The sequence below is a fragment of the Scardinius erythrophthalmus genome, assembly GCF_964197995.2.
Source record: "Scardinius erythrophthalmus genome assembly, chromosome: 4".
NCBI lineage: Eukaryota > Metazoa > Chordata > Actinopteri > Cypriniformes > Leuciscidae > Scardinius > Scardinius erythrophthalmus.
Window position 1 is genome coordinate 5,487,491 of NC_138224.1, and position 26,553 is coordinate 5,514,043.

General features: G+C 38.6%; 1 protein-coding gene across 1 annotated transcript in view; it reads left to right on the top strand.

Annotated features, from left to right (window-relative positions):
- Positions 1-26,553, top strand: part of camk1da (calcium/calmodulin-dependent protein kinase 1Da) — a 54,813-nt gene that overhangs the window by 7,502 nt on the left and 20,758 nt on the right. The window contains exons 2-3 of the mRNA XM_081363637.1: positions 21,176-21,307; positions 25,172-25,246. Of these exons, the coding sequence (XP_081219763.1) occupies positions 21,176-21,307; positions 25,172-25,246 (207 nt within the window). The remainder of the gene's footprint in view (positions 1-21,175; positions 21,308-25,171; positions 25,247-26,553) is intronic.

A 26,553-nucleotide genomic window follows, 5' to 3' on the forward strand; every position in this document is an offset into this window, starting at 1 on the left:
AAATTAAGATATTATTGATGAAATCTGAGAGCTGGCTCACTCCTTCATAGGCTTCTATGTAATCGATATCTGCCATCCCAGAAAAGTTAGTAAAGACACCGTTAAAATAGTCTAAGTGACTACTGAAAGTGACTTTCAAAAACATTAAAAAATACTACCGACTCCAAACTTTTAAATGGTAGTGTACAGTATGTACTTACATAAAGTGTTTTCAGAGAAATCTATCATCACGAAACCAACACATTAAAAACAAATCATATTTAAATAAAAAAACTTGGACTATTTTAACAATGTCTTTACTAACTTTTCTGGGATGGCAGATATCGATTACATAGAAGCCTATGAAGCAGTGAGCCAGCTCTCAGATTTCATCAAAAATATCTTAAAGGGGTCATATAATGTAATTTTTGTACAAGCTAATATGATTCTTTAGGGTCTAAATTAAAAGTTTGTAATATACTTTAATTAAAAATTCTCATTAGTATTGTAAGAAAACACTAATTTTACCTGGTCAAAAACAGCTCTGTTTTCAGCACGCCGTTTAAGTGCATGTGTCTTTAAATGATAATGAGCTTTGCTCACCCCGCCCCTCTGTTCTGTGCGCACACCGTTTGTAACACAATAACACAATAACCATAACGCGTCGTTCATTATAAACGTGGGATTATGAATTATATTGATAATGTCGTACATAGAAAACATGCCACATAGCCGCATTCTAGCGATTTGCAAAGATTAATATAAAGATTAATATAAAGGTCAACAAAACGTTACACTCACTTCAGTTCTTCTGGAGGTTCAGCAGGAACACGAATAGTTGGTGCCGATCCTTTTTTCAGGAGCAGTTTCTTAGCAAAACCAGCTTTTTACTGACCCTCGTTTGTAAAGCAGTCTGGTGAAATGATTCGCGTAAACACGAAAGCATTGCTGTTGATCGTGGGGAATATTCCTTTCGAAAACAAACTCAGCCACTGCGTCTTCAGCGGTTCGGATTTAGGAACATCAAAATGATGCTGTGTTCGTTATTACAACCAAGAACAGAACACCACAATCTCTTAGACCGACGCCATTCTACTCAGTGCTCCAGCTATCAACAATGAACGTGCGCCGGCGCATGCTATGATTGACAACTCGCTCGCGAGGGCGGGTCTGTGTTGAAACGTTGCTGTCAATCAACCATCGTGGAAGGGGCGTCGATTTTGTGACGTCACAAAATCGAACAGCTTGATATGAGATGGGAGGAAAACATATAAGAAGATTAAAAAAAAAAAACTGGATGGATTTTTATCATTTTATGATGGTTGTGTACAGGCACTGCCAACACACATTTCAGTACAATCAACTTGTAAAAGTGCATGTACCATTATATGACCCCTTTAAATTGTGTTCTGAAGATGAACGAAAGTCTTACGGGGTTGGAACAACATGAGAGTGAGTAATTACTGACAGAATTTTCATTTTTGGGTGAACTAACCCTTTAACACAGAGAAACTACATGAAAGGTTCTTGTAAGATCCTCATGAAAGTCTCCTCATCCAATACATGTTGGCAGGTTGGTTTGCTGGGAGTTACACAGTAACTGAATTTGTTGTTTGGCTTTGGGGTCATGTGCCGGATTAATCTGCCCTGATCAAAGCAAACGGCTTCACAGTGGAGGAAACCCGTCTGGAGATTATCCTCTCCCTTCCATCTCTCCTCAAGCTCTGCTGTCTTTGGCTCACTCGCTCACTCGCTCTTCTGTTCATCCGAGTGTACGGTCTGGTTCCTGCCATCGCTTTCAGCCAAGGGGACGACCGTCTGTACTCGTGTCACCAATGTTTATCAGCAAAGCTTGTTCACTTAACAAGAGCGGGCAGAATCTGAATGAGATTATGCCCAAATCCCATCTGTTGCTGACAACATGTGCACCACAACACGCCACCCACAAACAGTCTTATGTGTTTTTACAGACTTCAACTTGTCTTTGTTGCATTTGATGTACTTCCGTTGTATTATAATGCAACTGTGCTACAAATACTCATTATCAGCCACTTTAATGATCTGGGTTGTGCCATTTTTGTAATTCTCAGTTTCTAGCCATCAACATATAAAGAAGTTTCTGTCATCATTGACTGCATGTACACCAATAATGTGATTATTTCCAATAATCAGAGTAAGGGCTTTATCTAGGTAAGATGTTTACATGACACGCACAAACCTTTTCACTCCTGTTTACATGCAATTTTCATTATTCTGATTATTCTCTAAGAAGTGTGGTTATTTATACCGCCATTATCACATACAGGTAGGCTACCCCAAAGCACAGCACAAACGATGAACTCACACACAGACAGTATGAAATAGTCTGGCCTCGGTCATTTTTCTGTGACGCGCCTAAAATTACTGCATTACATTAATGTACCGCTACATTAATGTCAACATGAACTCAGTTTCATCAGCAAACCAAAACTGCACATTCCCACTTTGCAATGGATGCGATTAAAGTGTTCACATGCCTGTTTATTGCAATTAAAATCAGCATACACCACGTTTACTACAATTATGGTTGCTATGATTTTATGAGCTCAATTTGATCAAAGTATTGCGTTTAAATGAGGTATAGTTTAATCACATTATTGCCTGAATTTCATTATAATCGCATTATGAGGGTGCACCATCCTTTTGTTTGCTCTTCTGTGGAACACAAAAGAAGATATTTGAAGAATATTTTTTTAAAGTCAATGGGGTCCAAAACAGTAGACCATTTGGGCCCCATTGACTTCCATTGTATGAAATGTAAAAACACCCCCTTTCAAAATATCTTCTTTTTTGTTCCACGGAAGAAAAAACATCATACAGGTTTGGAATGACATGAGAGTGAGTAAATAATGGCAATGTAATGTTAATGTTCAGTATGACAACTGGACTCTACCTGCTGAAGTAAGCATGCAACATAAGGTCATGTGATGGTGTTTAAAACATTTGTTACAGTTTTTTACAATCGCTATGACAGATTTTTCAATACATTTAACAAGTTTCCTAAACTCTTAACGCACCAACACACCTAAAACACACAATTGGCAAAACGGTTAATTTCATGCTCAAAATCACACATTATAAACTAAACTGCAAAACTAATTTTCAAAATACAATAATACATTAACACAATACACCATGTCTATCAAAACATTAACACATGTTCTCTTACACCAGGAACATTTAGTCAATCATAGCACAATGTCATAAAAAACACTAACATCAGATGGAATTACAGAAACTGCATTATTTTATATGTGTCAGGTCTGCCCTTATAAAACAGACATATTATTCTATAGATACATTATACTATATTTATTATATTTATAGATATTATATTGATCATAGATTGTGTTTTGCACTGCAGTTTCTTTTGAAGTCTCTCTACATTTTTGTTTTGTTTGTAATGTAAATGCATTTTGTTGTTGTTTTTTTGCAGCAGAAATTCAATACAACAAAATAAATGACCTTTCTTAGAGTAGCTTTATGGAATGTATGGTTTATGAAAAAAGATGACAGAGACAGAATTACTGCTGTAACGGCTTTATTTGCAACAGGACATTTATAGCTGCCATTTACAGTATTACTGTATGTGAAAATACAAAATATACAAACAGAAAAGGCCATCTTCTAATCTGCCCGGTCTTCTGCATTTGTCCACATGTTCTCATCCACATCACACCTGATATCTTCCCTGGCAAGGCATCTTGGGAAGAATCTTTTGGCTTGCTTTATCCTGGCAGTGTTCAGCTGTGATGTCTTGGTATGCAGCATCTTTTGCATACAGGAGGGACATTTGGTCCTGTGGACTATGGTCAAAAACCTTTCATCTCCAGGCTGAGAAAACTCCTCAAAGGGGTTGAGGAAAGGGAAGTAAGGGGCAAGGAAAATGGACATTATCCTCTGATGGGCATCAAACCAGGCTGTGACCATAGACGGGAATGGTGGAATGCCCCATTGTCCCATATTTGCATAACTTCAATCAGCTGTTTCTCACTAGCAATGGAATAATGTGAAAATACAAAATATACGAACAGAAAAAGCACCAGAAGAATAAAAATAATAATAATAATAAAAAAGATCTTCTAATTATTTGCATAATTCAATCAGCTGTTTCTCAGTAAGAATAGAATAAAATACAGGGGATATATTTGTGTTTCAGTTCACAATATAAGCAGCTGTTTACCTTGACTTTATCCTGTAAGGTTAGGTTTAGAACATGGTGTTATCTGTTCTGACATACAGTGTTAAAGCATTGGTAAATTTGGCAGTAAAAATCCATTGTTTTGGTCTTGTTTGAGCTTGTGTGTAAAAGAAGTTCAAGCATTTTAAATTTGTGTTAATTGTATGCATTTTGTGTTAAAGCAACAAGAAATGTGTTAATAGTATAGCTTACACAGATGGATGTAGTGCTAACTGTGTTAAGAGTTTTGGAAAATTGTTAAATGTATTGAAAAATCTGTCATAGCAATCGTAAAAAACTGTAAATGAAATCGCAAGAATATTTCTGCCCACTAAAATACAGACTATAACTTATAGGTTTAGTACCTTAAATGACCTTTTTATGAAAAACCCCACACTACTATTTGGGACATCCCCACACTAACATTTTGTGCCCACAAGGAAAGCAAAACCTACCCACCCACACAGCGCATCACACGCTAATTTCAAGTAGGATTAGACTCACTAACACTCCTTTCAAGTCCATTAGGGAGGAAAGCATTTGCCTAGCAATGTTTTTATTGACACTTTGCAGCCCCTTTAAACATATGTGAGTCATTATTATACCCTGCTTGTTGTTTAGCAGGTATAATATGGCTGTGATTAGTGGGTTTGTATTACATCTCAGCTAGGGTTTTACTTGATGTCTTCATAAAGACCTGTATTTCAGCATAGCTCACTAATGTTGGAATGAGAGTCCAATTAATAGCCGTTGTGGCCATTGGTGGAGATGCTTGTTTTTGAAATTGTGAAACATTGTGGTAGATTGATATATGCATTCAGAGTGTGGTTTCCAACAGTGTTATGAAGTTGTGAAGATGCAGTCACATGCATGTTGTTTCAACTAGTGCAGTTAGTGTCTTATACAGGGACGAAAGTGTAAAGCTGTAATTGCAGGCTAAATGAATGTCACTGTGTACCTTCACCAACCAAAAATAAAACGACATGTTAAATTGTTTCCTCTTCAGGGACTATTTGTCCCGATCTGGTTCAACTTTAATAAGACAGCATGGGCAAGTCTGTCTCTTTAGACTGCCATTTAAAATATTGTTGCAGCAGTTTTCTTATTTATATTGTATGTTATTGTCAGTTTTATCGTTATGCAAATTAGCCTACATCTTGTGTTTTGATTACTACTATACTACTAATTTCTGCACTGTGCACAATGCAAATCTCTTTGTGTGTATGAAAATCCACCACATTTTCCTAAACACGCACGCTGCATGAGATAATGTATCCCACAATGCAGTGCATTAACATTTTTTCATATAACGGTATTGGACGATATATGTTCATTTTGAATGTAATTGTTTTCAGGCCGATGATAAAATTTGGCTGATATATTAAAGCCGTATTAATACACTTCAGATGCGCACTGTTCGCCATGATGGTTTTGAATTGCTTGAAATATGATTGAAATCACTTCAAGAAAGAAAAAATCGGGTAAGTTCAACATGCATCGCAAGTCTGTCATATAGGCTACATAAAATTTTATTTGTGTGCTTGGGACATGGATTTTAATGGTGAGACTTTTGCTTTTGTAATCAGGCTCTAAAAAAATTATATAAAAAAATAGATTTATCTGCCAAAATATTGATTATAGGCTTTCAAATATAAAGAATTATCCATTATTGGTATCAGCAAAATTTTCATATCGGTGCATCCCTAAACATTTCCCTTTTTTTCCCCACTGTTTTTCTTCTTCTTTCAACTGCCAAAAGTGTTTTTTTTAACATAAAATTCATAAAAATGTGCAATAAATTACATTTATTTTCAAGGTGATAACTGGACTGAATTAAGCATGCAATGTGAGGTCATGTGATGTCATGTAAAATGTTTGTTATTGCACAGTGCACACTATATCACATAGGCCTACTATTTTCAATAAAATAGTTTGTAGTATTCAGTAAGCAGCATGACATTTTAAACAGAGCCACAGACATATTTTATGTCCAATTACTTGACCTGTCTATCCTCTAATGTAATTTGTTCTACTGATTATTCAGTGCTTTCAAATTAATATAATTGTACTTTTTTTAAAAATTTGTGTAAAAGTACAGTTCGCCAAATTTTACAGTAACATTCACAACTTGATTTATTAACGTGTGAAAGGTGGATTTTTGTTTTATTTGCAATTTTGCATCTGGGTGGCCTTGCATGGTGCACATAAGTGTGTATAGCGCATAGCTGTTATTGTTGCTTCCACGCTTGTGAATGAGTTCTTGTACTGTGCGGCTCCTCCTCCCATTTCGATGTGTCTCTTTCAACTTGATGCCAAAAATAGAGAATGAAGATTATATCCCTGCATTAGCTTTTAGTGTTCATTACTGTCATTATCTACAATCTTCCACTTGTCACTACTTCTTGTTCTAACACGCTCATAGGACTCGGACACAAGCGCTGCCCAGTATTTAAGGATCAACCTCCGTTTATAAATAGTGACCAGGTTTTCTGCCCAGTCGGGAATACGGATCTTCGTTTAGCCTAGCGGCTCAGAGCTTTGGCATTCACTGTGAGTCCTGCTGACAAATAGTGCCGCAATTTAAGACTATTATGGTAGCCACATTAATCTGTATCAACGTCAACATTAAGTTCTTTCACAAGAGTCATGTTGTTTCCTCGATCTCTATCTCTGCTAAGCCAGGACTGGTCTACAATGCGATTGGAGCTAAGGGATAAAGTCATCATTTGGAACCGCTTTGTGAGGGAACAGACCGTCTGCGTAGAGGATAGTGGTGAAGCTTAGGTTGAAGTGTATTGGAAAGGGCACTGGAAGTAAACGGCTAAATAAAAAAAAGACTGTTTTGGAACAGCCTGTTCATTATCTGCTTGGCCTTTAACTAAGCCCTGCACTGATCCTGAATGCATCCTTACAAGTGTAGAAAAGGAGGATTAGAGTATAGTTTCAACTTCACGGACCGGTTATTGCATACAAAACAGGAAAATGCTAGCAAGCTCTGTTTAGATTGTCCACATGTTTTCACCTGTACAGGTTTTTAATCAGTCCGCCAGGAAACCAAATGATGTTTAAAAGGTGAAAACTTGATTTTATTAACAAGTACTAATCATTCAATGCTAAGTTAAACATGATTACAGGATTGTGATAAATGAACAATGGTTAAATATTAATTTCATACTGTACTGTATATTTTGTAATGCCTAAAATCACTTTTAGCATTGAACAAAATTTTTTTTTTTACATTTATTTAGACAAAATAATATCGAAAACAAAAATCCAGTACTATTTTGATGAAATGATTTGAAAATAAAACGCTTAAAAAACAGCTGTTTTACTTGCTAAGAAAGTTAAGTGGACATGAAACAGAAGTTGCAATAGTCTTTTCCTCCCTATTATCACTTATATCCAAGTGAAACAGCTTCTCAAACAAGTTATTTTGATTTAAAAAAAAAAAGATGATTAATCATTTATAATAAGTACTGCGATATTCCATAAAAAAATAAGATTTGTCAATTTTGATTTCATGGTGACTTTGTGTGTTCCCAGGATTCTCAGCTGCCCTCCCTCTTTATTGTTCTGTCATATCTGATTCTAGTTCTCCCTGCTCTTTTATAAGACTCAAGCCAATTGCAGGAACCCCACTGTGAGCGTGACCTGATCCACGTGGAAACCCAGAGAACAAGGCAGAACATTTGACAGGCCTCCTTCCTAACATCACAGCAACGTTGCAGCAGAGTCATCTCTAGCAAAGCAGCCTGCCATTACAAAGCCACTTCAGTTAACAATATACAAAAAGCAAATATAGACTATAGTTTTGAATTGAATAATGCTTTCACTACTTTAAGTGGCATTAGTGGCCACTTAGTGGTGACAAACATGAAGCCAAAATTGGTCAGTGTTTCTAGTAATGCATCTGAATACATGGTGATTATTAGAAGTGCCACAACAGTCAAAGATTTTAGCAAGGTACGCCATAAAGCCATTTATGAGCATTTGAAACTTCATTGATTTATGCTAAATGCGTAGTGCTCGAAGCTGAATGGCTAAGTGGCTGTTGTGTGGGCTTAAGTGCCAGGCATGGTTTTGTGGTCATCAGTTGCCATAGTTCTCATTTTCTTCACTGTGTTTGTCGTCCACCAAACCCTCCCACAAGGATACGCTGCCGAGCGTTCTGCAACATTTTGTAAACGTTCTCTTGTATAACAAGCATGCTAGCTTTAGTCAGAACACGAGCTGACTGGCTGAGCGAGAGGGATGTCAGCATGACCCCAGATATCTGAAAGCTCAGTCATTACCCCAGTGCTAAATGCCAGCTGGTCGACACATCATAGCACTTACCACCCCTAAACCACTGTAGCTCCTGGCATAAACTACCCAAGACTGCGAACAGTTCTATTCATACACATTATCTCAAAACTGCAAACAATTCTATTCATGATTATATCTGGACAGATTTCTTTACCTGTCCTCATAATCTAAAATATATATAATCTAATAGCTAATCAAATAACTGCGACCTGGTTTGATGTTGTGTTATCTAATGCTATGACAGCCATACATTTTGAAATGTAAGTCTCCAAATACTTTTTGAAGCTGCTAGATATGAATTTCCTCAGTATTCCAGTAAGAAAACACTCTTAATTTCTAACTGGAGGGCCATGTTCACAGAACCGATGAAGAATAGTCTAATAATTGTAATGGACGGTTAATAATTAACGATAGAGGGAGTTATAAAGTTCTTTAGTTAATGAATATCTCCAACAAATGTCAGCTAAAGATACATTTTTAACTGATTTTATATGTGAAAGTTTGTTTTCTGATAAATGGTCTAATGACACCCAGCCCATCTCTAGAGTTTGCCTCAGTCCTTTCAAAGGTTTCTTTTTCATTAAGCTTCTCTTTCCACATCACCTCTTTCTCCCTACAATTCTCTCTCTCTCTCTCTCTCTCTCTCTCTCTCTCTCTCTCTCTCTCTCTCTCTCTCTCTCTCTCTCTCTCTCTCTCTCTCTCTCTCTCTCTCTCTCTCTCTCTCTCTCTCTCTCTCTCTCTCTCTCTCTCTCTCTATGTTTCCATGAGAGACCTACTTTGAAGAAGTTCCATTACAGGTTGTCCCCTCAGAAGGGATCTAAATAAAGTGATTTTTAATGCAAGTGTCTTGTATGTGCGTGCCCCATTTGTGCAGCCGGGCCAGCAGTGGGTTGTTGTCCTTGAGTTGTGCTGGTCTTGGACTGCAGTGAGGTCAGCTATAAAGCACTCTCTCGCCACTCTCGTACCCTCCCTCTCTTGCAATCTCAGTGTTACCAATTCTGTCTGTATAATACTGTTTGAATCCGTAAATCCTAAGTTTGAACAATATTAAGAGTTATTAATGAACGATATACAGAGAATATGTGCATTGGCGTTTTAACTGCTATGCTCAAACCGCCGACAACATCAAGGTTGATTCATCCCCACAATATCCCAGCATGCTCTCTTTGTGATTTCTCTGGGGTACCTTAGGCTGGTCCGCTCTCTCGCTCATAAAGGGGTGTATGTGCGCCGGGACAGGCTATTACGCTGACTGATTTCCTTCTTTGTCTCTATTGTTCACGTTCATCAGATAAAGCTTCTATCTCTCTACCGTGCCATGAAATATGAGACATGAAGAGGATAACCGGAGATGCATGACTCTTTCACTCATACATGCATAAGCTCTGTCCAAAACCCAGTGAGCTGCCTACTCAGACAACATATTAAGGCATCACAGGCTTGAAAACTGAACCAAAAGACAGGCAGCAACGCTATGCTTCCTTCTAAAGGCCAATTCACACTGCGCCGACAGACACCCACTAACAGCAACAGGCACTTTGTCAGGTTTTATCGGATCAGTGTGTTACCTGTTGGTGTTGGTCTGTGCCTGTTTTCGCCAATTGAACAGGTCGTGGAATGTCTACAAATGTCTACTGTCTTTTTGGCTTGCCATTTTCTTTGACCATGCCTATATAGACAGCTCTCTAGGTTTAAGAACACAGTTATACATTTGCAAAAATGCAGTGCAACTGATTTCCATCTCAGCCTGAATGGGGGTCTTTTCCTGTTAGTGGCTGTTACTGTACTAGTTTAGCCCCCTTCCCGTAACACGATCTGTAATTGAGGTATTTGCATAATGGCCTGCGGTTGTTGTACAAGAGTGCTCATCATGTCTGTTTAATTGAAAGCTCTTTGTTGTAGTTTATGGAACAGAACGTTCAAGCGCAGTCCCTCCTTTAATGCGCAAACTCTCATGTGGAATCATTTCTGTAAATCAAGAGTGTGTCAGTGGACCAATCAGTACATGCGTTAGTTGATCAGTTGATATTTACTGCGCAGTTGTTAGTTTAAAAAGCTGTTTCTACCTGATTCGACCTTAATTAGTGTAATGTTATGTAATGAGTTTGCAGCTATCATACTGTTCTTGATCTTAAAACAGTTTAGATTTTATGTAACCACATAAAGCACCAAATTTGCTTGTCACAAATGGTAAAATACATTTTTCTTTTCTTTTTTTCAAGGTTATGTTTGCCTCATAAATGTTCTGTTCTTTGCAAAGGATCTTCCATTAATGGAAGCAGGTTCCTTTAATAAAGAGGAAACGTAAGCCAGCCAAAGTTCACTTACTCGAAGCCTGCGCCTTCAATGGCCCTGGATATGTGTGATTATTTAAATGAGTTTGTAATTCACTGACAAAGCCCTGATAATACTGACTAGTATAATCCTGTGCGTGCTCTGCAGATACTTTATTGCTCCTGTTAACACATGTCTGGGCTTTCTTGTTGCATGTGTACATGTGACAGTCAGAGGGGGAAAAATGAATAATATTTGTATATCTCAGCCTAAAAGAATGAAAATACTGTCATAATTTACTCAGATTCATGTTGTTCCAAACCGGTTGGATTTTCTTTTATCCGTGGAACTCAAAAGGAGACGTTTTGAAGAAAGTTTATGCTGCTCTTTTCCATAGAACAAAAGCATACGTTTACCAGTGTATTACCAAAAATATTTTAAAACTATAGCTTTGTACTCAGAATTTAAGACATTATTCACTGAAAATGTCATTCAAATTCAAGACGACCTTCGCAAGGTCCTTTATGGTCCTTTATGGTGCTTTTGTCCCTTGACAACATCTGGCCACTATTATATTAATTGTATGGAAGGATGCAATATGGAGAGAAAAAGCAGTTCTTCAAAATGTATTTGTATGGTTTCGGAATAATGCGAGGGTGAGTAAACACTTTTTTCTTGGACTAACTGTCCCGTTAAACAAGTCATATAGTACTGAATCTGAGTGAGTTTGTGTTGCATTCTCACTGGTTTTCTGCACTATGAGACGAGAGCATTGGGTCCAGCTTAAGAGGCCTGTGTGTGTGTATGTGTGTGTGTGTTTCCTGATGTGCATCACCTCCTCCCCTGTATTTCCTGGTTAAGAATCAGATCAGTATTATCAGATCAGTGGAAACAATAGAACAGAACAGGATAATGTGTGTGTGTGTGTGTGTGTGTGTGTGTGTGTGTGTGTGTGTGTGTGTGTGTGTGTGTGTGTGTGTGTGTGTGTGTGTGTGTGTGTGTGTGTGTGTGTGTGTGTCTAGTTTTATGTGCTTAAGGGATTGTCTGCTCCCTTGACACAGACAAAGCAAATTTATCTGAAGGAATCAGGTAAGAGGTTGTGATAGCTGTATCCTCTCTAGTTTGTTAGTTGCAGAAACAGGAGGCTAGATGGTACGCGTCTCCTGCTCAAAGCAGTAGAAACGCTCAGATCCGACTCTGCCTGTGATGTGATTTGATCACATATCTTAATAGAGTTACCATGGAGCTTCATCTGTGTTCCCCCACAGTGCCCTTGCATGCATTGTCTGTCTCTGTCTTGCTGTTTGCAGGTGCAGCTACAGAGAGAATATGCAGGCTTCCTGTGGTTAGCACTGTGTGCACTGTTACTCCATTCACACTGCAAAAACACACAAAAAAACGTACACACGCACACACAATCCGCCAAATTAATGTGGCTCAATGAAAAATCACATCTGTAATTTAGATCGAGAGGTTCCCATAACCTTCCATAGATGTGTGATAATAGAGGCTTTTAGGAAGGGGGTGAGATCTCAGCTGTGTTATTCTATGAGAAAAGTGTGTGTTTTGAGGGCACAGGGTGCTGGGCTTCTTCAGATAAGAGTATTAGTGTTGCTTCATCCAGTGTGGTGACCCAAAACTGACCCTTTTTATTCATCACACATGTTTGTGGCCATGCACACGGGTAACATTCTGTCATCTTTCACATCTTTCAAAGAAAATGAAAAGAAATTGTGCGTGGGCTTTAAATCTTGGGATTAAGTAAACTTAAAAGACAAGCATGGTTTTAAATTTTCTGAAGAAAACGTGTTTAAAAGTCGCAGTTAATGCTGAAGTGTTGTGGATGGTTGCCATGTTTTTGCTATAGGGTTGCCAAGGTGTTGTGAGTGTTTTGGGTGGTTGCTAGGGTGTTCATATGCTAGTTTTTTTTTAAATATATATATAATATTCAGGTCTCTAGCTCTAGTTCCTTCTTTCAATGTAAGTCAGTTTGGATTTTATCGTCTGCCAGGCAAAAATGTTGCTTTTTTAAACATTTGGAGACCCCAGTTTGAAAACCCCTTCTTTGGTGTATCATGTAAACATAATGGTATAGGGTATGAATATGGTAGCAAAGCAATGTAATTCCATGGTAAATTACAAGGTACTGTGGTGTTACTCTGATAACATCAGTTTACCATGACAGTTCTACTCTGGAAAGAATCCCTGTACTTTTACAGTTTGACTTTTTCTAGTCATTTTATAGGCTACCATTTCAGCAGAATTGGGTGTACACAATATCTTCCCTTTTCCATAGTTCTACTTAGCCTGGCTAACGTCAGACCTCGTCTCATTGAGATGTGGTCTGGGAACCACACGTTCATTTTATCGTATTTGAGGCGTGGTTTATGAAAGCCCAGAGCCGTTTATTGGGTGCTACGAATGTCTATCAAATGCGCCTGTATGTAGCTCATAGCCAATCGTTTCAATTATACCAGATGACGTATGTAGAGCGTCAGAAATTTGATGAGGAAGAAGACGATGGGTCAGAGATTTATGTGTACACGATGACGTTCAGCGACTAAGGCTGCATCGAAAGGTAACTTCGCGTCTGCTGCCATGTTGGATCCATAGATATAAACAAACTGCTTCGGTGTGTCGCATAGACGTCGTCATCGTCTTGCTGCTCCCTCCCCGTTCTGTGATTGGTCCCCTCGCTGAGGCGAAAATCTGGTCCATGGAATCCAGGCTGGCTAGCAGCGTGAATAAAATCGCGCTGTGTGCAAGGCAGCATGGGGAAACCCAGGCTAAGTTCTACTGGTGCTGCATATAGTGAGAAGCTGATAACCTAAAATTAACGGCATGCAACTTCTTATTTTAAATTACTATGTTCACACTGTCAGTCCAAATCCGATTATTTGTGTGTATGATTGGAATCTGATCTAAAATTGTAGACGTCCACATTGTGTATCAAGTAGTATTAGCCGCCGGGTTGGAATACTACATCTTCTGAAACATAGGAGGCTGGTATGAGCGGCTTTATTCCGTGTTGTCGTCTCCGCCGATTTCGAAACATGTCTCCATTATATTGTAATTTTCTCTTCATGTGGCACTTTGCAACAACACAACCTCGTTTCTGCAGCAGCTTTCAGCATGTTTCCTATAACACACTCGAAACGGATTTGAGCATCCATTCACACTTCACAATCTGATCGGATTTCAATCGGATATGCACAAAAATCGGATTTGGACTGACAGTCTGAATGTAGCCTTAGAGAACGGGCAAGAGGCAGTATGAAAGAGAAAAGTAGGATTTTGCAGTGATGAAATGGAGGGAGCGCACAGTCAGAATGAGAAGATAATAAGACGTGTAATTACCCATGGTCCTTTGGGCTTGCCCTGGATAATATCTCAGAAAGAGTACAAGCAATGCCAGAGTGAGTGTTCTTTTACTGTGCTATTTTGTGCAGATCTAGCTCCGTCCCTCATCCCCCATGAGCGCTTAGTGTCCTCGTGTCTTCCTGGCCCTCACAGATCTGTCTGTTTCACGTCTGTCTCTTCTGAAGACATGCTGTCAATAGGCTGATCATCACTTCATAGCCATGCTAACGCTGAATTGATGCTCCGAAGCCACTGTGGTTAAGAGAATATGACACCTTGGCTTTAGTAATTACTCATGATCCTCTTGCCTTACAAAAAAACAAAACGTTCAATTAACACAGGTGGGCATTGAGTGCGAATGTGTTTGATCAGATTTCAGTGATTTTAGAACAATCCTCCAAATATTCATCTTGCCGTGTGTGTGTTAGTGCAGCTCTATGACTATGACTCAGGGCTTTTTACTGAAATTACAGGCTTCTGCAGCCCACTGGTCGTCAAATGAGTCACGACCTTAGGGAGACGTAGACACATAAACACACACACATCTCTGATCACACCTCGTCAATCGCACCCACACACTTGTATTTGTGCCAACGGCCATAAATGAGTGTCAGCATGAATCACACACCATTATAAACTTTTTCACTGTTAGTGTGTCACACAACAATAGAACTTATTTGAAGCATGGGGCTGATGGATATTTCTGATACCCAGGGCCAGATTTACTAAACTGGGCAAAATTAGTGCAAGAGCGCAATCAGTAAATTGACTAGCGCAAACCTTAGTAAATCATCACGCATGAAAGGGAAAGGTCAGCCGCAAAAATAACCCTGTCCGTGTTTTTTCAGCGCTTATTTTTTTCAGAGTTTATTTATTTATATATATACTTTATCTGTCAATAAGGTTACTCCAGCAAAAGTCATTCTTATGGGTTAGATCGAGCAGAAGTAAACCCTTAGATGCTTACCACTTTTTTTCATTTCAGTTAGTATGCTGCCTAAGAAGGCAGGCAGCTAGGTAGTAGACACAGCAAGGCAGCGCACTAGGTTTTGGATCAGAGCTCCAGTCTCATATTTCAATGCACTCACTGTGATTAAATCAAGAAATGATATGCCATAGTTTCTCAGGGAGCATGAAATACAGTATGCAGAAAGGCTTTCCCGTTAAACACTGTATGGCTCTTTATCTTTAGCTATGAACAGATGGATGTCAAATCCCCTGCCATTACTAAAGGAAGGGCGATACATTATTTCGGACAGTTAGATCAATAAAGCATCTCACCGCTACAGCTGCAAGGTTTCCTAGCAACAACCGTGAAGGGTACTTTGATCTGAATCCAAACATTCCAAATGTTTTTGAAATATTTTCAAAACATTCCAAAAACATGTTTTCGGTGGATATCAGAACATCTAATTAATGTCCACTATGCATTCACAAATGTCTAAATTTGACGGATCAGTGGTTGGATTGTCGTACATATACACCGAAGCTGTTGACGCTTTCAACTTCAATTTATTTTTGCAGTGCTGAGTATTGATCGCTGCAGGCAAAGAAACCAATTGCAACGATTAATTGTCAGTGGTTAATAAATAATGGGTTCTGTGTTAGCTTCAGGGTTTGGTTGATACATGGTTTCAAGCTAAGACACAGCTTATGTACCCTCAAAACTCAGCACATTCCTGCAGATTATGTTGTTTTAAATCATATCTTCCCTGGATTTATTTGTTTTATTCAGCATCTAGCCTGGGAATTCAGCACCACACAGTACATGTAATAGCTTTTACTACATATTCCGACCCTGACTGTGATGGCTGCTGTGGCAAGAGCACTATTAAATTCATGATGGGTGTGCATATGGGTCTTTGAGATGATCTAATCTTCTAGTGTGAGTATGTGTGCTTTTGTGCATTGACTCTAAATCTTCACAGCTCCTGCGTCAGCATAACCTTCTGCGCAGAAGGACTTTGATTAAACTATATATTTTATATTTACTACCTGTCATGTGATCACATGATCTCAACCGCAGCTACATCTCATCGTCTATGTAGGAAGTGCATGCACTCCTGGGGGGAATCCAACATTCACTAATCCACATGATCTTCTGTCTGAACACTAATTAGGAAAATGAACCTTGTCACCTGATATTTTCTAGCAACATATATTTTTAGTACTTTTATTCTAATATTACCTTCATCCAAATTAGATTAATAGCATTTAAAATGCTATTATTGGTGCTCATTAATATATTGTAGCCTATATTCATTGACTGTCCAGGTTCCTCCTGCTCCTGTCTACTTAACCAGAAAAACTTCCAGTAAATTGTTTCTGTCAGGTTCAGCTGCTGATCTGTTAATCTGAGTGGGGGTCAAATAGAAAAGAAGAAGTAGTTTGGCGCTGTGCTGAGATTATCTCAGCAAGTGCACCTAATCTAGCAGGGATGTAACTTTTATTTTTAACATGAGAAGCGGAGCATTATCTGTGTGTGTGAGACCAAACCAGGCTTATAGTTTGACGCACTCCCACACATACACACGCTCGGGGTGAGAGATACGCATACTGTAGTCACATTTGTGAGTATTTTCAGGGCGATGTGTTGCTGTTGGTTCTAAGGTGCCAGTGTATCGAAGAGGCAATAAAACATTTAAAGGATGCTGAGCACAAACAACCTCTCCTTAATGCAAAGTTGTGTGTTTGCACCTGTGTTTTAATAGGAAATCGGACAGCTCTAAACAAGAGATTGAGACTCAGGCAATCAATTGCACTGGATTTTTGCTCTTGCTTTAATTTCCTTTGGCAGAGGGAGAGTTTCGTCAACATCAAAAGGAATACCGTTCCGTTGCGGAAAAAACGCTTACAAATACTTAAAGCAGAAAATAATTGAAACGCACCATTGTGTGTCCAATGGTGATTTGCAAAGCGGTTTTGCATTTGCAAAATAATGCAGTCCTTAGAGAATGAGGACTGTTTTTATACCCTCTGATTCTCATTTTTAAGGCTTTTTATGTTCACTTGAGTAGTTGCTAGTTGATTACATCATCAGTCTCGCCTTAGACTGCTGTAACAAAGCGGATTTGGAGTGAAGTGTCAGACAAAGGGAAGTGTCCAAGATGCATGCATGAATAACCAAATTCATGATGAACTGCAACATTTATTGACATCAGGTTAATGAGTGACAGGGAAAGTGCTGAAATGGAAATGTTTCAGAAAGGAGGACGTCATCAGAGAGCTACGCACGTTATTCACCTAAATCTAGATTTGCATGTAGCAATTACACTACTCGAAATGGCACTTGTTAGCACATTTACACACTGAATACTTAAGGGGAGCATTTTTGATCATGTTTATTGTTGAATTATTTCTTCTTTTATGTAGTTTGGTTTATTTAGGGGCTCAATTAAAGTGTATAGTGTAAGTTCACCTATTTTCTAACCTGCTTTGTAGTGTTACAATGTCAGTAGTATATGTCTCAGTGTTACTTGGACAGAGAAATTCCTGTTTATTTGTCAGCAAAAGTCCACCCGATGACACAAAACGCAACATTCTTTGATTCATTTATTTGAAATAGAAATTAATTTCTCCCTCAAAAATCTTACTGACACCAAACTTTTGAATGTAGAGTAGATTTGGAGGACCACCACGTTGTCTGAGGAGATATAATTTCAGTGAAAGCCAATACAGATGGTTTCCTTTTTCAATTATACGCCTCTCGTCTGAGCTTTTCTCGGTATTTAAACATGATTTTATTATTTTTTTCAGATGCTTTGTGTGATTAACATTCATTGAGGCCATGTTAATCGTAACTCAATCCTGTCCTCTTTAAACCAGCTCTCATTGTCTGCCTATTTCTCTCTCCAGTTTAGACAGTAATAAGTGGATGCTATGTGTATAATTTGTGAAGCGTTCCCTAGAGGAGAACGCAGCGGCACACAAGCCCCTCCAGTGAGGATGTGTGTGTTTGTGTGCACATGAGTCATTGACTGACAATCACCGCTGCTCTGTTCCCTCCCGTATGAGCTCTTGTCGATGCATATTGACATATAGTTTTCTCAGCAGTGGTCTAGCTCACTCACACACACACACACACACACACACACACACACACACACACACACACACACACACACACAAATAGCATTAGGAAACTCCAATGCATTATTTGCACGCAAATCACAGAGGTAGTGGAGCCTTGCTGACAAAATTCCAGTCATTCGGCAAGGGGGAAAAAACTCGTGGGCCGCTGCCCTCGCTTTAGAAGCACAAATTGAAGCACATTTACAAACACGATCTCTCCCTCGAACTCATTTTTCTTCTTGCTTGTTTGCTGCCCTCTCCCTTACATAGACGTTACATCACAAGCGCAGCTGGGGCTCCGATCTGCAGCTGCTCTTGTGGATACAGAAATGATATGTCCGGTGTTTTATATATATGTGTGTGTGTTTGCTTGTGGTCTTGCCGGTTTAGCTGAATCTAGTTTGATTACGATTCCGCGAGTCTGTCGCAACGTGCCTGCCATGCGCACACACACTAAAAAACACACGCTTGATTACATCTGACAGGTAGAGGCTCTCACATATCATATAAATCTACCACGCGTCACTCTCTCACCTGTGGCCTGAAATTAATGTCATTTATTGAGTGCATGTGTGTGTGGATGTGTGGGTGAGTGTGTGTTGCTGCAGTGGCAATGCGTGTTGGCGGCTTCATTCACATTTTCTCTTCAGTGTTCATTCATCATGATTTTGTCTCCTGCTACGTGCCGTGCTCCCTGTCGTCGCACCCCTCCCTTCCTCCCGGGCTTCCTGTCTTCATCTCTCTTTCCATTTTCATTAAAGATGAGATGTGTCATTTTCATGACCGGTTCATTAATGTTGCTTTGCATAGGCACTGCATCACTATTACTATTGCGTTAGGAGGTGGTTGATGCCAATATTTAGAGAACAAGGTGGGTGATAGACATTATAATGCAGTTGACTTCCATAGTATCCATTACACTCACACCCCAAACCTCACTCCCATCCGGGTCACGGCACCAAATGTAACCGGTCCTATTCGACACACTGTATTCAAAACTCATATTCATATCTCCGGTATGGAAGGCGGACACGTATTTTATCCAATATTTAATCTAAATTCACTTAACTTGATGCTAGTAATCAAAAAATATTTACCACTATTGGCAAGAATCAAACTAGGCCTGACCAGAACCATATGTAGAGACAAGAATATCATAAAGACTTAAAGCTTTTTAACTGCCTAGCAACCACCTAACAGCCTACCAACACCCTAGCAACCACCCAGAACACCTTTGCATTGTGTTGCCAAATGTTCACCCATTTATTTCATTAACAGTATTATTACAGCATGTTGTCCTTATAATTTTTTGTCTCTGTTAATTGCTCTCTTTTGCCTTGTTCTACCTCTGGCAGTGCAGAGGTGTCTGTTGCTGGGGAGCTTAGAGGAATTCATTTTGGCTCTGGTGTTGCATGCTTGTTACCAATCCAGCCTGTATTCATCTTATGATTCATGTTCATGTTGCATTGAACAGAGCTGAGAAAATATGATAGACTTAATCAGGGAAAAATTAAGTCTGCAGGGTGTGTGTATGTTGAGGATGGTGGTGGCGAAGACTAGGCTATTTCTATACACATTTCTGTATATTTTAATCTTGTCTGTGAATATTCTTTCTTCAAACAAACACAAGCAAGGAAACGCTAAGAAAGTGAATCTCACAAAACATTCATCTATCTATCTATCTATCTATCTATCTATCTATCTATCTATCTATCTATCTATCTATCTATCTATCTACAATATCTATCTACAATATCTATCTACAGTATCTATCTACAGTATCTATCTACAGTATCTATCTATCTATCTATCTATCTATCTATCTATCTATCTATCTATCTATCTATCTATCTATCTATCTATCTATCTATCTATCTATCTATCTATCTATCTATCTATCTATCTATCTATCTATCTATCTATCTATCTATCTATCTATCTATCTATCTATCTATCTATCTATCTATCTATCTATCTATCTATCTATCAATCATGTAATTTTGTTTTTGGAATTAAATATGACCCGGACTTGTTCTTGACAAACTTTGTGAGATTAACCCAAGAACCACAAAGATAGAAGATATCACAAACAGAAAGATGCGCTTTACCTACACAAAAAAAGCAAGTGTTTTGCGTGTGTGACTTGATAACAGGAACGCATCTGTGGCCATGTGTCCAGTCAGGTGTAATGCAGCAGCATAGCAACATGTGCGATTGCCTAAGCAAATATTCCCTAATTCTTTGCACAGCATTTTTAAAAGCTTTTACTGTGGAGGCAGATGGCAAATGAGATGGAGATTTTCTCAGGGACCTCATCAGCAAATGGGTATTCTAAAAACTCAGGCCACCCCTGTACACACCGAACACACACACACACACACACACACACACACACACACACACACACACACACACACACACACACACACACAAATAGAAAGCATTTATTTTAAATTGTATTAATATTTGACAATATTACTGTTTATACTGTATTTTTGTGAGCAGAAGAGACTCCTTTCAAAAATATTCCAAACTTTCAAACGCAAGTGAATGCATGAACATGTACACTAATGCACACTCATACACATTAAATATTAAAAATGTTAGACTTAAAGCAACAAACACAGTTTCACTCAGAAAACATTGGGGTCCAGAAGTCGCAGACCAGAATATTATATATATATATATATTGGGTTTTTTATTTTTTATTTTATTTTTTTTACATTTTTCTACATTTTTATAAAATTACTGTGATGCTCTGATGTATAATATAGCTTGACATTTACGTGATTTTCAAAGAATGTCACAGTAATACCATTGTACATGTCCAAAAAACCATAACAACCCTGATGTTAAATTTTTTTGACTGCATTAATCACTTCTGTTCTTCTCATGTAGAAAACAAGTAACCCCGTCTATATTTCCCAGCGCTGCAATCATAAATAAAGCCGTCTCTCTCTTTTAAAGGGGTGCGTTCTCAGAGGTGGTCCTGGCGGAGGAGAGGTCCACGGGAAAGATGTTCGCTGTGAAGTGCATCCCTAAAAAAGCGCTTAAGGGGAAGGAGAACAGCATCGAGAATGAGATTGCCGTTCTACGCAAGTAAGTTCCATTTCCCGCACCACACCTGTACCCATGGCAACAGCATCACCTCTCTCTTCAACACTCATTCCCTGTTTGCCAGTTGATAGGAGCTTGTTTGCCTGAGGTTTGACCTCCAGTTACCGTGGTAACTCCGGTGCCCTCGTCCAATTACAGCAGGGAAGCTCCTGCAGATGTTCTCTCTCTCCTCGTGAAACGGCGGGCGTGCGGACTGTGTCCGAGTGTAGACAGATTCTTTGACTTGGCTTGGAATGGAAATATGATCCAATTTAGTTTTAAAATATACAGTAGTAAATTAATCCAGATATCATCCATGTAATACATCTAATTTATAATGTAAAAATTTCAACAAATTTTATGTCAAGTTGTGGCAGTTCAGTCAAAGGCTCAGTAAGATTTTATTTATTAGATTAGTTTTTTTGTTTTTTTTAATCAAGGGTGCTTTAAATTGATCAAAAGTGACAGTAAAGACATTTATAGTGTTACAAAAGATTTTTATTTTAAATAAATGCTGTTCTTTTGAATGTTGTTTTCAACATTGGTAATAATGTTTCTTGTCCATCAAATCAGCATATCAGAATGATTTCTGAAGGATCATGTGACACTGAAGACTGGAGTAAGGATGCTGAAAATACAGCTTTGCTTTGAGTGTTAGGTGTCCTTACGATCAATCCTCGCATTATTTCTCAATTGTATCACTCACAAAGCTTTGTCTGTGTGAATGTGCACACTCTGTCTGAAAGAAAGCACAGCAAGACAGCCTCTCAGCTTAACATGTTGTTTCGCAGGTATTTCCTCACTCTTGGTGCTAATGGAAGCAGGTGTGTTTGGTGTGTCTGACATATGGATGTGTGACGGGTGTTTCCCTCGAGACTCATCAGAAAAGGCCGTCTCTGATTCTGACATGGGCTTCTGTTGTAGCAGCGATCGTACCCTGGAGATTGGACACACAGCTTTGTCCTTCACGTCTCTGTCTCCCTCATCTCATATCATAGCTACTAAATGATTGACAGCTTGTCTGCCATCTCATGGGTGATGCCACAGGCCTGTAATTAGATCGAGCGAGCACACTCACGCACTAGCGAACGAGAGCATGTTTATTGTCTGTTTGTCTGCCTGCATATGTATGACAGAACGATATAGAGAAAGAGCAGAAGATATTTCCTTCGCATCTACAAATGAGATAATGAGATGCCCTCACAGGTTATATTTTAATCTTCACGATCCCCGCAGAGAATCGCAAACGTACACTCTCAGCGTGCTGCCTGCCTGACTAATGCAATGTTTAAATACTTAAGTCAATTCAATTCATCCTGACATGGGACTTGCTAACCCAGGGGGAAAATTGTATTGCTCAAAGCCTACTCTTTCATAGCTTGCGAGACATAATTGAGTTTGCAAAGTTTCCAGTGATAAATGTTTTGGTCCCCACTGTCAATCAAGCAACATTTAAAGTTTGATATACAGTTATGTGGACCAATGAGAGTACACTTTAGCATACTTTTAATAAGATATGTTATGAATATAATATACTTTAAAAGAATATACTTAAGTGCATGTATTATAGAATGTATTATTGTTTAAATTTATATTAATTGCAATTAACTGAACTTTGGAGTGCTTTTGACCCACTGAAGTAGTTTAGTCAACTCAAATATCCAAGTTGTCACACCTCACATTTCAAGGTGACTAAACTTAAAACTTTAAGGCAGCATGAACACTTATTTTTTTAAGCTGAAACAAATTCTGAGAAGCATAAGATCTCCATTTGCTCTTCAGTGAATCTCAATGCTGTCTTGGAGTAGCAATTGTGATATTAAAGACATCTCTTCTGTGCTTTTTCTTTAATAAGAGACATCAGATAATGTTATTCGGCTATTACTTAAAAGCAGCTGGTAGCATGTGATCCAAAGATTTGCATAAAAGAGAGCGAGACTCAGCTTTCAGAGGTAAATATCTAGTTATTCTACCTTTTTTATTGTTCAATTATTTCTTTTTATCAGCACTCCGTAGCGTTTTTTGTGAAATAATAGAATAGAGAGTGTTTTTTGTTCCTGCTTTCACCCTATTCCTTAGTGCTTTTTCTTCTTGAATCAAAAGAGAAGATGGTTTCAGAGGTAGCGAATGAGTCGTGCTACAGCTTCTGCCCACTCACTGCTGAAGAAGAGAGAGAGAGAGAGAGAGAGAGAGAGAGAGAAACAGACAGAGGGAAGAAGCGAATACATGAAAGAGGGATATTAAACCAGTGAATGGCTTTGTAATCCGCTGCCAGACGAGTTTTCCATAATCAGTTTTGAAAAATCAATACGTCAAAGGGCGAATCGAAAGCCGAGGCATGTCGTTCGTTGTTTATTCATTTGTTTCCAGAGCTAACGTTTTAATATGCTGCATCAGAGGTGACTCCCAGTTCATTGAATCGTGAATCACGGAACCAGCATCTCAATGAATCACTCTCGTTCAGATTGAGATTTGTCCATACCTCAGGAACTCTTTAATATATTAAACTAAACTACATGGTGAGGAGCATTTCTGACGAAAACAAACGCCTGAGGCGTTATACTGCAGTCTTTTATTCTCTTTCCTCTGAACTGAAAACTTTTCCTGATTTATCTGGGCTCAGATAGCGGTGAGCGGCAGTGAAAGGGCCGTTTCTGAAACGATTGCCCCTTACCTATGAGGATCAACCTTTTCTGAACATATGGATGAACAAAGAGAGTTAATTATAGGAAACTAGGGTGGGGGGGACAAATGTGTTATCTGCACTCGCCGATGTCCATTATCTGCGTGTGTGTGCGCGTGTGCATCTTGTTATTGTCCGCTCACTTGCGTCATTGCCCGTCCTGTTATCATGTGCCAGTTGGCCAACTCGCTGATCAGAATTCACTTAAAATGCAACGCTAATGTGTATACACACCACCGCCGTGACTGCGTTACCATGACGAGAGGAGAAAGAGATGTTAACTGCAGGGATGGAGAGAGGAAGGAGAGGAGAAGAAAAGCAAAACAAAAAATATTGCTAGTTGATATGACAGAGATGAAAAGCCGCTTTTAAAGCAGGCACCATTAGAGGACAACAATTACTCTAGCTGTGCATCTAAATGCTTCATGAACTTTAGAAGCCATTTAATCTTTTGTTTTGGCATATGAAAATAAACTGTACATACAATATTTAAATCAAATTAAAATATATGATTTACCTTAAACTGAAATGCATGTAAAATATGCGTGTACTGAATGTTAATTTCAGTGAGAAAAGGATACACACTAGTGTGTGCAACTTCATGGCATAAAACATTGTGGTGTTTATTGTACATTTTATGGGCTTATGGAAATGCGCGCCACTGAAGTATGCATATGCTTATGAGCAGATCCGGAATGTTCCACTCTCTCAAATTCACTTCCTAAACAAACCCCTGAAGCAAAGCAAGCCAGATTGCACTGTCTTTCACACACACACACACACACACGCACAAACACACACACAAAATTTTAAAATAATTCAATACGAATTGTCTCTCTTGCAGCTGAGCCTGCCTTCATATATATATATATATATATATATATATATATATATATATATATATATAGATATATAGTCACAATGGTAATACTTTATAAAATAATGACATGATAAAGCATAACATATAAACATAAAAAAGAGATAATAAAAGTTTTAGAATTTTTTTTATTTTAATGTTGTATTTCCAATCAGATGTAAAGATAGAGAATTATTTTGAGAATTATCAGTGGAATTTCTGTCTCACATATAAACACAACATTCTATTGTATTACTTGGTAATGGTTTAATCATGTTAAATTGTCAAATTGTGCATTTCAATGAGCTTCATGTGTTTTGTTTTGCAGAATCAAGCATGAGAACATAGTGGCACTGGAAGACATCTATGAAAGCTCCAATCACCTTTACCTTATCATGCAGCTGTGAGTATGTTCGACGCATACACAATTACCCACAATGCATTTTTCTCATGTCTTTCTGTTCATTCCATGCACATTTTAACAAGCAAATACACAATTATCCGCTTATATGTATGTATATGGGGGTGACATTGGTTCAGCTTTGCATTCGTAGATGAAAGCAACCAATCCGGTTGCACGCATTTGTAAACGCTTTCTAATGTGTGCTCGCTCTGCGCTTTCACTTTCGCTCGGTTCAGCTGGGAGGAGAGGGAGGTATGGGGGGGGGGCACAGTAACTCGTTTGGGGGGGGCGTCGACCCTGGTTTTCAAGAATAGTTCACCCAAAAATGAAAAATCTTTCATTATTCACTGATAATCTTCAACTCCGCTGTAGATCACAAATCAAAAATGACATATGTGGTCCATGATTTTCAGTCATTTCAGAATTGAGGATTGTGTGAACCATGACTTTGACATATTACCACCCACATCATCATCTCCTAATCAGTATTCAGCAAGCGAGTGGGGGCGTCGTTAACTCATTTCACATGCGCAGAGGTTAGCTATTATAACAGAGGTCATTTACATATTGAAGTCTTAAAAGTACAGTAGCAAAAACAGCCTGTTTGATTCTAAGGGTCAGAGTAAAAGTGATCATGTAAAACTAAATTACGAATCTAGAAACCTTGACAGGTTAAGAGAAATAAAAGTGCAAGAATAAAAGCAGAAAACATTCCAAACACTTTTAACAGCTCGGATGCTCATCTTTATGTAATCTGTACGTCCTGAGTTAGATGCGTTCCTGGGTTAACATACTGTGGAACAACATTCCTGTCCAAAAATTTAGTCCTAAACATGTCACTACCCCTGATACCTAACCCTACCCATAAGTTATCCCTAAAATCAGAGGGAAATTATAGGTGAATAACACTGATGTAGAAGCAACTAACCCTGTTTGTAAGCCTAAACTTGACATAAACTCTAAACTTGTCCCTCAAATCTGATTGGTTGACTGAGTGTTGATCCAGGAACATGTTGCACTTGGTGAAATCATGTTCTGCATGTAATCCTCATTCATTTCTGCACTTTAAAATGGTGTATTTTTAGTTTTTACTCTTTGATTAAACAGCAAGAGACAGTTTGACCTCTTACACAAGAATTAAAGTGACTTCTGTACTGTCCTTCACTTCAGCTCACTTCAGTTTAAAGTTATGGCTCATGAATGCACAAAAATGAATCTGTATAGCGATAAGAAAAAAAATGTCATGGCGTTGTGGGCCACGACCCAGCTCATGGTGAAGTGGACGATGAAGAATGTAGATCTGGCGA